The 13,071-nt window shown below is 33.3% G+C and overlaps 1 protein-coding gene across 2 annotated transcripts in view; it reads left to right on the top strand.

Moving 5' to 3' along the window:
- The window catches only part of LOC115885823 (aldehyde dehydrogenase, dimeric NADP-preferring-like), a 76,581-nt gene that overhangs the window by 31,860 nt on the left and 31,650 nt on the right, over positions 1 to 13,071 (top strand). For both annotated transcript variants that reach the window (XM_030904850.1, XM_030904849.1), the window contains one exon: positions 3,703 to 3,764. In XM_030904850.1, coding sequence (XP_030760710.1) covers positions 3,736 to 3,764 — 29 coding nt within the window. In that variant the 5' untranslated portion in view covers positions 3,703 to 3,735. The remainder of the gene's footprint in view (positions 1 to 3,702; positions 3,765 to 13,071) is intronic.

The raw sequence follows: 13,071 nt of genomic DNA, 5'->3' as shown, positions 1-13,071 counted from the left end.
TCATTAAAATATCTTAAAAAATCTGTTTATTTTTTTAAAATCTTGTGTAATGAAGTCATTTTGAATTCAAAAATACGTTGTAGTTCTATGTCCACGGACTATTGGGACACGCTGTATAAATAACAAAAATTACAATTACCTACAAAACGTGTTGTTTTTATGGTTATTATTATGCTTCTTAATGTCAAGAGGTTTTACCGTGTATGTAACTTTCCTTGTTCAAGAAGAAGGCATACATTTTCACATTCTCTCATGCATAATTTCATGCCCTTTTTTATTAAAGTTTTACATATTGCCTCGAAATTTTTTAATCCCCACTTGATTAAATTATTTCATACCGTTAATAATGTATAGAAATTTTATTATCTTTGTATTTTATAATCTTTATTACATTTTTTTATTACTAAAGTTTCATTCAGAACCTTGCAATTAGTGGTTTCAATTATGTCCTAAAATGCTTAGTTTCGGAGGTACAAGGTGTAGAATTTTGTTGTGTTTCATTTTTATTTCGATTTATTCCAAATAATATTCTGAAGAAACTTCAATATTTGAATGAAAATTGGTTCCTAGAAGTTTTTTCACATGAGAAATTTGATTTTGTTGTCAATATGACTCCTACTTGTAAAGGGCGCCACCTACATATTTTTTTGACCACCGACCAGCAAACGTCTCTAGAAGAGACTATACTGGACGAAGTAGTGGCGATCGGATCGCAACACAACGATCTACAAAATGTGGGTCAGCTGCGTTTTGCGGGGATACACTTTCGGGTGGGCATGATTCTCATAGATTTTGTATCTCAAGAATCGGCGAATTGGTTGGTGGAAATCGCACTTAAGCTTTAAAATTGGCAAGGGCCGGAACAGGTTGCAGTGAAGGGAGAAAACATCCCTAAAGGGGCGGCCATCACGGTCTTTCTGCCGAGGAGCAAGTGGAAAGACACCACCTACCTGCTGAACCTTATTCGGGGTCAGAACTTAAATGTAAAGACATCGAGTTGCCGAGTCATTAACTCGAGGGAGGAGGGTCATGGTCAGGTCCTCACAATGGGAATTGCCCTCAAATCCAAAGAGGCAATAGAGAAAGAGGGACATATCCTCTATTATAGAATACCGGAATAAAAGGAATTAACAAGCAGAATGAGTGGGAAGGGGCAGCTCACAATAGAACGGAATGGAGAAGAATTGTAAAGTCAGTTAACAGCGACAACCAAAAAGTAAAGAGGCAACAAAGCAATGAGATTTTTGAATGTCTGGAGTGCGGTAGACAGATAACATCACGTATCGGGCTTTTCAGTCACATAAAAGCTCATGAAAGAAAACGCCTTGCGTGACCATCTTCTGATGTGTGTCAAATACTCGTCAGCGAGTAATGGCGGTATGGTATGGTATGGTATAGATACCGGACCACACCGGTATCAGGTCTAAGGAGAGACTACGTGGAGAGGTGGAGAAAATGGTTAAAGAGGTGGAGAAAGCACCTCACGGGTACCTCAACCGGAGGCAAGACTGTGAAGGGCACGGAGGGCCAAACTCCAACCGTGGAAGGGTGTGTACCCTCGGAGGAAGAACATCTGTTGTCAGAGGAGGATCGGAAATACCCTGTGCCCTCTACAACAGGGGTATGATGAGTTATAGACTGTGTAATGTCTCAAGGAAGCAGTGATTAACCTCCCCTGTCACTCATTCTACATTCTTCTACCTACATATTTTTTAACTGGTTTGAAGAGTAATAACTTTTCGGCAGTACCTGTATAAAACTACTGAGTAAACAAATACATATTTACGATGTTTTTTACGTAAAAAGGGTCTCTTGGTAAAAATTGCTACGAGTAATGGTTCTCGAGATATTTGGAATGGAAATAGACATGTCATTATTGACATAAACTAAACGTGTTGACTAAATAGTTATTAGACTGAAATCATAAATTTTAAATGTCTTTGTGCCAAAAGTTCAACAGAAACTGTTTTCTCAACATTTATTCGCAGAAAAATTTATGATTAATTAAAAAAAATAAAAAGTTCCCATATTTATCATTTCAGTCAAGTAACTATCTACGAGTACTCAATATTATTATTTTTTTGTCAATAATGACATCTATTGACTATTTCCATTACAAATATCTTAAGAACGATTACTTGTAGCAATTTTTACAAAGATACATTTTTTATATAAAAAATCACGAAAATGTATATTTTTTTACTAATGAGTTTTATACAGGTACGGACGAAAAGTTATTACTCTTCAAAACAGTTATAACACATGTAGGTGGCGCCCCCTACAAATAGGAGTGATATTGACACCAAAATCAAATTTCTCATATCAAAAAACTCCCAGATAGGTACCTATTTTCATCCAAATATAGGCGTTACTTCAGAAATTATTTGGAAAAAATCGAAATAAAAATGAAATTTCTACACCCTGTATCTCCGAAACTAAGCATTTTAGGACATACATTTATACGAACTTTTTTACTTATTTTTATCTGCAGAATATGTTGTCGAAGTTTCCGGAATACAGTTCCGACCATCCTGCATACTACTACAGCTTTTAACAGTAGTTTTCGAGAAAGTATTTTAAGACGTCTGGCTCTTTGATATATGTTTTACTATGCTCTCTGGAACAGCATGCTGTCTGGCTGCCGATACCCGTTGCGTTCACTACTGCGCATCGAAAGAAGATCCTATATTTTTTATTAATTTAGTCCTATAAATTCTAGTACTGAATATAAATCGAATATGTCTCCATAGCGCAGTGCGTAGAGTTTCCGACCACAAACCGATGATTCAGAGTTCGAATCCGGGTCAGGCAAAGACTTTTTTATTTTATTTTCGTTTATATTCTGATTGTAAAGTATTAAATAATTCTGGTAATTAAAAAAAAAACAAATATTTAATACTTTACTATCAGAATATAAACAAAAATAAAATAAAAAAGTCTTTGCCCTGACCCGGATTTGAACTCGGGTTCATCGGTTCGTGGTCGGAAACTCTACGCACTGCGCTATGGAGACATGTTCGATTAATATTCAATAGGTACTAGAATTTAAAGGATTAATAAAAATATAGGATCTTCTTTCAATGCGCAGTAGAGAACGCAACGTTTACCGGCAACCAGACGGGCCGCATGCTGTTCTACAGAGCATAGTAAAAGATATATCAAAGAGCCAGACGTCTTAAAATACTTGTTTTTTCGACGTTGCTAGCTATCGTACTATCGGGAAAGCCTGATATTTAGCTTATAAAACAATAAACTTTTGATTTCTAACCATATTTTCTCTTGATGGATGATAATCAAAGGCCAAAATGACATTCCTCACAAATTTTGAAGTATAATTAGTAGAAAAGTTAAAAGTTTTGTAACTTTTTCCACTAATTGAAAATTCCTACCACTAATTTTAACGTTCTGAATGCTTACATTCAAACTAGAGAAACAAACTTCTACGCTGATTGAAACCACTAATTTAGTTTTAGTTTTTGGGGACCATCCTGTAGATCCAATAAACATCCAAATACTTTTAAAATGTAGTATAAATAAAACTACACAAGCTACAAAAATTTAATTCCCATACAATTTACCGTTCTCTTAGAACAAGCCGTGTGAGAGGCGCTACTGTATGCAGATTAATTAATAAAAAACAGTGACAGTTAAATGTCAATAATAAACTGCGATAATAAATATTTCTATCTTTATTTGTTACAGGTTGAAGGTGTTTACTATATAAGGCAATCCGTAATGACAGATGGAGGATATATTCTACCAAGGTAGGTACGAATAAAATATTATATAGTAGGTCAACAATTACGAACAGAATAGTACAGGGTGATGTAAGTAAGACGAGGGAAGAGTTTTGCCCTATCGATATTATTACCATAGATAAAAGAAACAAATTTAGATTGGAAAGTGCCCATAAGGACAATGTAAACACTATTTGGCGCTATTCTTACAACGGTCGCTTTTGATAATTTTGGAGCGGTTCGGCTTTTTCCGGAATTATGTCGCCAAATATTACTTATTCAAATTTATTATTATTTTCTTTAATTTTTTTAAAATAAAATACAGTGTGTTGCATATAAGAAACTTTATTTTTCATACATAAGGACATGTATGAAATACCTACGAAACATTGGAAACCGACGTTGTTCCATGATTCACGATGGTTTTTGCAGTTCACAGTTCACACAGTTCACACAGCTTTATAAGTTTTTAATGCCACTTTTTCATAATAATTATCACGGGTTTGAGTAAACAAAATTTAAATTAAACTAACAAGATGGCAATAATTACTTTGAAAATGGAGGCTTAAACGCTTTTTGGTAGTTTTTCAATGAGGGCGGTTTAAATTTTAAAAGATTTTATAATTTTTGAACATTCTGACTTTGACAAGAGAAAATTATTTCTGTTCTTGTTGGCTGTTGTTTTTAGATACCTCTATAGCAGCGCTCTACAACGTATGAGCACCAAAACAATTATAAGTTTTTGCGGCAAGCCGAACACTCCAATCTAAACTTGTTTTCTTTATCTATGATTATTAAAAATTAAAAAAAAAATATTGCAAAGGATCCATAGCCTTTTCACGGCAATTTTTTTAATACGGATTAAATGAATAAAGAATTTAATAAATTGTGATTTTGGTAGAGTTGTAAATGTGTAGAAAAATATGTTATAATGCAGAAATTTAAGTCAAAAAATAGTTATACATATGTTAAAAACCACTCTGTATACAGGGTGTCCCAGGCTGAGGAGCGAGCATTAGAAGTTTCTAGAGAACCACAATATCTAGACCAACGATTCTTTGCACATCATTGTTTTACAACGAGATCTATCGATTAAAAGTATTTTCAATATGGCGGCACTTCCGGAAATACCGGAAGTTGGCGACAACTTTCTTATTTTAAATAGGTGCACCCATTTTTTATTACATACTTAAATTCTCACTTATAATATCACAAGAGCTTAAATTATTTACGGAAATTTTTTTGAGGGCACGAATATTTTGAAAATTATAATTTATATAATTTTCCTAAAATATTTGTGCCCGAAAGAAAATTTCCAGGAATAATTTAAGCTTGCGTGGTGTTCGGTAAGAAAATTTCACACCTAAATTTGAAAAAAAAAATATTAATCCAACCTTAGTTACATCAAATGCTAAAACTCAAATGGGTAATATTTCAATATATAGACATTGTAGTTCATTCACATTATGATTGTAGATCTTATGTTTACCTTTTCAACTGTCAAAAAAATTTCCACTAAAGTTTCGTGGCGCCTCGAAAAAATTTCCGGAAATTTTTTCAGTTGCCATGGTAACTAGTCAACATTAAAGCATGTTATTGGTTGAAAAGTAGAGGTGTGAAATTTTCTATAAAATTTTATGAATTTTGATATCAAACACTGTATACCTTATTAACATTAGCCGTAAAATATTTAAAATTTTTGGACGAAAAAAACTGCCTGTCAAAAATATGTGTATAGTCTAAACGATAATTTAGTGATTACCACAGCTACTGTGCCATAAAGAGAAGACATGTGGCTATCTATTTCAAAAATTAAATTGTTTGAATGTCATATAATAATGGCTGCAGCTGTCCTGGAATTGAGATATTAAAAAAAGTATTATAAATCATTTTTTTCAAATGCCAACCCACTTTTTTATTTCACTAGTGAAGAGGCTTTTCAATTTGTTACTTTTTGACTACAGTACGTCTGTCCGTTCTGCGGCTACGGGGTATTCGTGAGAGGGGAAACGATATTTTCTCGATGTTTTTCGTAAAAAATTAGACGACGCGTCCAATCAATAAAAATTCGACAAATTTGCAAGTAGCCAATAAAGTGAGTGGGCGGAGCGATTTGCGGTGACGTACTCGTCAAGTCGACGTATAAAATATATTCCTGTTTATTTAAATGTTTTTGTCCGCATTCCTTTCATAGACACCGATCGAGCAGACGAACTGTATACATGTTCCTATACCTAAAATAAATCGTTTTTAAGTTATTTAAAATTTAGTTTTAAAGCGTATATTTTTCTAGATTTTAACAAGTAGCCTTTGACATTTAACGTCAAGTGATGTAAAACAAAAGATCTGACCATGTCGTATTGTGACACTTTGTTCAAAAAGAAGTATGTTATCGATCATCATTTGCAAGCCAACTTTGTGTTTTTTTTTCAGGGTTGATACAGTACATTATTAATATAATTAATAATATCAACTATTAGATATTACTAAGGACCGAAAATACGAGATATATTTTTTAAATACACTTTTTAAACTTTTAAGCAACAATATTTACAATATAGGAAATTCAAATAATTTGTTTTCTGACAGATGGCAATAAATCGTCTGACTTTTTGACACTGATTAATGTCAAAGGAAGCTAGATAAAATCAAGAAAAATATACGTTTTCAAATTAAACTTAAATAACTTAAAAACGATTTATTATTGGTATAGGAACATGTATAATTAAAAAGTAACAAATTGTAAAATCTTTTCACTAGTGAAATAAAAAAAGTTGGTTTCCATTTGAAAAAAAATGATTTATGATAACTTTTTAATCACTCAATTCCATGACAGCTACCGCCATTATCATATGACATTTGAACAATTTAATTTTTGAAATAGATAGCTATATGTCTTCTCGTTATGTCACAGTAGCTGTAGCAATCACTAAATTTGACTTTTAGGCTTAGGCTATACAATTTTTTTGACAGGTAGTTTTTTTCATCCAACAATTTTAAATATTTTTTTTTCTCAAAAACGGTTAATGTTAGATATAGAGTGTTTAACATCAATATTCATGGAATTTTACAGAGAATGTAAGTATGTAATAAAAAATAGGGGCGGTTATTTAAAATAAGAAAGTTGTAGTCAACTTCTGGTATTTCCGAAAGTGCCGCCATATTGAAAATATTTTTAATCGATAGATTTCGTTGTCAAACAATGATGTGCAAAAAATCTCCGACTTAGATATTGTGGTTCTCTAGAAACTTCTAATGCACGCTCAACCTGGGACACCCTGTATACATAATGTTATTTTTGGAATGGAAAATTTATATGAAATGCACTGAACGAAGGAAGATATACGGTATTTCATTTAAAGTAGTAGACTTGATATAAATTTATCGACACAGAGGGTTACCGATTAGCAATGTCACTGTCTTGGAAAAGTAAATATGCTATAAAATGTAGTATATTCTTGTTTGCAACATTGACCTACATTTCATTGAAAATTAATCATCATTGCACAGGGTGGCTGAGTTTTTAAAGTTTTTCTTGGGTTGTCGCATCGACAAATCGCATCAGCGATTAGTGAGTATGGAACTTTAAGATTTCATGCAACAATTCTAAACTTTCAAGAGTACACTTTTAATAAATTTATGAAAAACTAAAGCCGAGGGTCCACGGTGCGACTATTTTGTGCGACTAATCAGTTTCCAACTAAAATTATGAAACTGCTGCACGCACACGGATGCAACTCATTCTGAATTTGTTTCAATCACTTTAATTAAAAAAAATACAATGTCAAATTGCGAATATTGAAAATTAGATGATGAAGACCTCAATAATTATCATAAATACCACAGGACAACGCAAGATTCATAGAGAGTACTGGGTTCATCCATATCCATACATGGCTTTCTCTATTACGTCTTTCTTGGAGTACCGCAGAAAATTTACAATTATAGAGTTCTTGGTATTTCTCAACCTCTCTAGTCCAGTCATAGTCGAAATAGGGTAGGAATCTCGGAATTCAAGATAACCGGCTGTAAACTCGTATAAACCTTTATCCTAAAACATGTCTCAAAACCTAAATATGATAGCGTGTGCGCGACTTGTAGATAACCGAGGTCAAAGGTCAAAAAATCGATTTTTTGTGAATTTTTTGCAAATTTTACATTTACGCTATTTGTATTTATTATAAATATTGTAGAGGATCAAATTCTCTACAACTTTTGTTTCAAAAAGTTTTTTGTACCTCAAACCGTTTTTGAGATCGAGGGCAGTAAGCGCGCAGTCTTTCTTTATGTACGATATCATTCAATTTCAACCTGTAGTCTCGGTCAAAACACGCCGTATAAAGTCCGTTAGGTATTGAAAAATATATAATTATAAATAATTTAGATTTTTTCATAAAAGATCATATGAATATAATAATGTTTTTCATAAATTAAGTATATCTTCATTTAATTACACTTACCTCTTTGTGCAATTAGAAAATTGTTAACAGAAATACTTTAATTATATTTTAATTATAGTTAGATTTATACTAATTACATTTTAAGTAAATAAAAAGACAAGAAATACATTTTTAATTTATATGTCTATTAAAAAATACGATTTCATACATTTCTCATGATTGAAATTAAAGAAATTGAATAAAAATAACCAGAACTCCATGTTCTTATTTTTAATTTTCTTCTTCTTCTTTATCATCGTCGTCTGGTCGTTGTGGAATTTCAAATTCTTCTTCATTTTCATCTTCAACGACATTTGTCTCCAAGTCTTCTAGGATTTCGGGGTCAAATGTACCATCTTCATTGACATCACTCTGATAGGGTGAAGCATTGAGACAAGCTTGTCCATTACACTGGCCACAAGCTAAAGAGCACGGCAACCCTGATTTCCTGCATCCACATCGCGAACCACAGCCATTCTTGCAGTTACAGAATATTGTGTTCAGCAAATTTTCTGGAGCTGGAGGTAGAATAGTAGTGGTAGGTTCCAGGAACCCATTACGCATTATCCAATCCCAGTTCTGGGGTTCTAAATCATGCCCTAACCAAATCTGAACTTGGTAGTAAACACGATTGAAATGTTGGTGAGCTGCTGCACTTGTTGGTTTAAGATTTGATAATTGCACAGGCTTATTCAGTTTGGTTGATTTGATGAATTGTGTATAACGAAGATGATCGATGCTGTTCTCAGAATTTGGAGCATTATAGATTGCTAACAGAGTTCAAAGAGGTAAGTGTTACTAAATGAAGATATACTTAATTTATGAAAAAAATTATTATATTCAATATGATCTTTTATGAAAAAATGTAAATTATTTATAATTATATATTTTTCAATAATTAACGGACTTTATACGGCGTGTTTTTGACCGAGGCTACAGGTTGAACTTGAATAATAACGTACATATAATGAAAGACTGCGCGCTCACCGCCCTCTATCTCAAAAACGGTTTGAGGTACAAAAAAATTTTGAAACAAAAGTTGTAGAGAATTTTATTCTCTACAATATTTATAATAAATACAGATAGCGTAAATGTGAAAGGGAACGAGATATTTGCAAAAAATGCGCAAAAAATCGATTTTTTTACCTTTGACCTCAGTTATTTACAAGTCGCGCACACGCTATCATATGTAGGTTTTGAGACATGTTTTAGGATGTTAAAATAAAGGTTGATATGAGTTTACAGCCGGTTATCTCGAATTCCGAGGTGAAACCCCTAAGATGACTGGACTACTCCGACAAATTTTATTTTCAGTTCTTAATATCCCATTTTGAAATATATAAAATAACCACGTGGAAATCACTTGAATACAGGCAACTTTAAAATTGTAACTCAGCGAACAACAGATTTGTGACTGATTGCAAACTAGTTCGCAATTAGATTGCAAACTACCATTCGAATCGATTCGTGTTTGACTTCATACTACTATACGTTACCGAGGTTGCAAAATAGTTGCAAGCTCAACCAATTTGCAACTTTTGTAACAAAACAGTCGCACCGTCTTATTTTTTACCTTAGTTCTAATGTAACAAATTTTTACTTATCTAAAAAAAATAAAAAGTTGTAGGGGTGAGTCACTTTCGAAAAACAACCGGTATACAAGTATTGTACAACAAATAACTTATTTTGTAGATTTATCTTCCAGGAGCAAAAAGTCCAGACTTTTCTTAAAAAATGAACCGGCCACATGGGTATAGACATAAAAAAATACCGCTTACGTGATTTTAAAAAAAATACCGTTTACCAATTAACATGAATTTTACGACTTAAGACAGATAGCAGATATATTCTATTCTATTCTAATATTTTTTTTAAAACAAATAAACTCTTCAATACATTTTTTTAAATAGATGTAGGTAATACATATATAATTTTCTATTAAATATGTAAAAACAAAACCCACATGAGCAATCGAAATAAAGGGAGAAAATAACCTTAAATCCGGTCGATAACACCCTTTCAGTTTCAGTTCGAATATACATCAAAAAATATTAGAGCTATCGAGGTAGGAATTAGAAATATAAAGTTTTGGTTCACACATTAATGTTATTTAGTACAGTAATTTTTCATACTGTTAAAATTGCACACATCAATAGCACATAATATGTACGTGTGTACTTCCGTATTTGAAACTTTTGATAATAATAAAATTTTCTAATTGTTATAACTTTATTGCATAGATAAATAAAGTAGCCAGGTAACAGGAAATATATTCATATTATTCATATAGATTCAAAATTTATTATTTGTATATTTGGTTCGAACTGGTTTAATAGGAATTAAAATGTTATTAAATATAATAATAAGATTAGTTTAAATTTTCAAATTTGTTGCTATGTTACAGCTTAGTGTTCCGGTATAATTGTTTTTCTTGTAATAATTATTTTGTTGGGCAACAATCCTGAATATATTTAAATGGCAAGTAATTACAAATAATGCAATACTTCTTTTATGCCTAAAAATAGTTAAATGTCTAACCAATTTTGAAATTTATTTTCATTAGAATTTTTTCATTTGTTTGATATTTATGGTCGAATTAAACCCTAATTTTTGTTAAATGTCACCTCAAGTAGCAAAATAAAAAGATTTTTTATAGCCAATAATAATATTAATGTCTATAGCTTTAAGGCGGGTTCATATTATGTGTGTTCAGAATGTTACATTGTTTGAACCAATGACTAAAGAATACTTAAGGCCCAATAACAGCAGAGACCAAATTATTACCATTTGTCACCATACAGTGCCGTGCCAGACGATTAATCTTAAATCAAATAGTTTTTTACACGTTGTGACAAATAGTTTTTTACTGGTAGGTAATGTTTACGTAACGTAGTTTTTTACTGGTAACAAATAGTTTTATACGCGTAAAATAAAAAAATAATAAATAACTTGATTCGCTTTCCCAAAATTTGCATTAAAATAACACTATTTTAGATGAACACGTAGTAATAATTATTATATTATATTATTAGTAATTCATGTCGCGTCACTACATATTTCTAAGCCGTATAGGCTGTCCTTACGACTTTTCGTCTCTCGCTTGTGTGTCACGGCCTTGAATTTTTGCTCCCAGCGCTCGTAAAGAAGTTTTACTTCAAAAATGGCAGAGTTAAGTAAAAATTGTAATTTTGTTAGTTTCACAAAAAAATACATATATTTAAACTTGTAAAACTTCTTTACGCGCGCTAGGAGTAAAAATTCAAGGCCGTGACACATGAGCTAGCGAGACGACATACGAGACAAAAAGTGGTAAGGACGTGTGCTGGGAGTAAAAATTCAAGGCCGTATCACACAAGTTAGCCACAGCCACTTGTGTTTAGCCCTAGCAGGCAACTATTAGGCCCGACCAATCACGTTAGAGTTTTTGATAAACACAAATGAATTAACACACTTCAAATAACCACGCTAACCAACCTGATTGGTCAAGCTTAAAAGTTGACTGCTAGGGCTAGACACTTCTCCACAGCCTACCTACGGCTAACGCTAGTCCTACGTGGGAGACAAAAGCGAGCGGGCGACGCGTGCGCCAACGGGGGCGATTAGCTAGACGCGCGCGACATATTTCAATCGCCTTTGATGCCGCTTAAGTCGCGCGACATCGCGCTCTTCTCCTATCTAGGACAGCTTTGTGAAACCGCGTATTCACTTAGCGAACGTATACGGTCGCACGGCAACGAACGTATTCGCCAAAAGTGTGCGTATGTTTTATTCGGAATGCGCTCTGACATCTACATTTAGCAAACGTATGCGTGCAGTGTTGTTTGTCTTGTTCCGACCAATCATTCGCTATTTTTACTGGCTATTAAAAGCAAAAGTAAATGCCTTAAAATTTTTAAAAATGTCCGATGACGAATTAATTTTAATTGCAAGTGCATCGTACATTGTACTCGCCGAGGATGTGCAGAAGAAAAAGAAGACCTCGTCGATGGTGGATGACATAATTATTTAAAGCGTTGCTTTCTTCTACCGCATACTATGCCTTTATACGGCCACATCCAAAATAGCGTGCCGCGAATTTCCTTTGATGTACCGACAAGCGAGCGAACCTTTCCGCAACCGAATGCATGCGTTCCTCGATAAAATTATTAACGTCCACACTAACCGAAGGCATACGTTTGTTGCCGTGCGGGCGTATGCGTTCGCTAATTGAATACGCAGCTTAAGAAAACGTTGTTTGATAAATACGCGTCGCTTGCACCGACCGAATTGCGCGCTTTTGTCTCCTACGTAGGACGAAGCGTAACGCGTATTTATCAAACAATGTTTTCTTACGAAGCTGTCCTAGATAGGAGATGCGCGCGATGTCGCGCGATTGAAGCGGCATCGGAGGCGATTGTAATATGTCGCGCAAGTTGAGTTGTTGATCGCCCCCTGTTGTCACACGCGAAGCGTCGCCCGCTTATTCTAACGCTTTTGTCGCCCACGTAGGACGTAGCGTTAGAAATACGTAGTGACGCGGCGTGTTTTATTTTACGCTTATAAAACTATTTGTTACACATAAAAAACTAGTTGTTATACAAAAAAAAGTATTTTTTACGCAAAGAAAAATATTTTATTACTTTTTCAACATTTCAAACTACACTTTTTCAAACATGTCTTTCAAATCCATCAATTTAATAGCTGTTAGTTATCATGTTTGCCTTTTGTAATAAAACGGATTATTCATTCATTGTTTTTTAACTCGCAAAATTAGTTTGTAAATGGGACCAGCTATCGACTAAATGGAGACTTTACACAATTATTTAACGCATTACTTACTGTTACGAATTATTAAATTTACTTAGTTACGAGTAAAGCTTATGGTAGGTATATGGTGCTTTTTAGGTGGTGTTATG

The sequence above is a fragment of the Sitophilus oryzae genome, unplaced genomic scaffold (genome assembly GCF_002938485.1).
Source record: "Sitophilus oryzae breed Bouriz unplaced genomic scaffold, Soryzae_2.0 scaffold_41_pilon_pilon, whole genome shotgun sequence".
Classification (NCBI taxonomy): domain Eukaryota; kingdom Metazoa; phylum Arthropoda; class Insecta; order Coleoptera; family Curculionidae; genus Sitophilus; species Sitophilus oryzae.
This window is presented reverse-complemented; position numbering and strand designations above follow the sequence as displayed.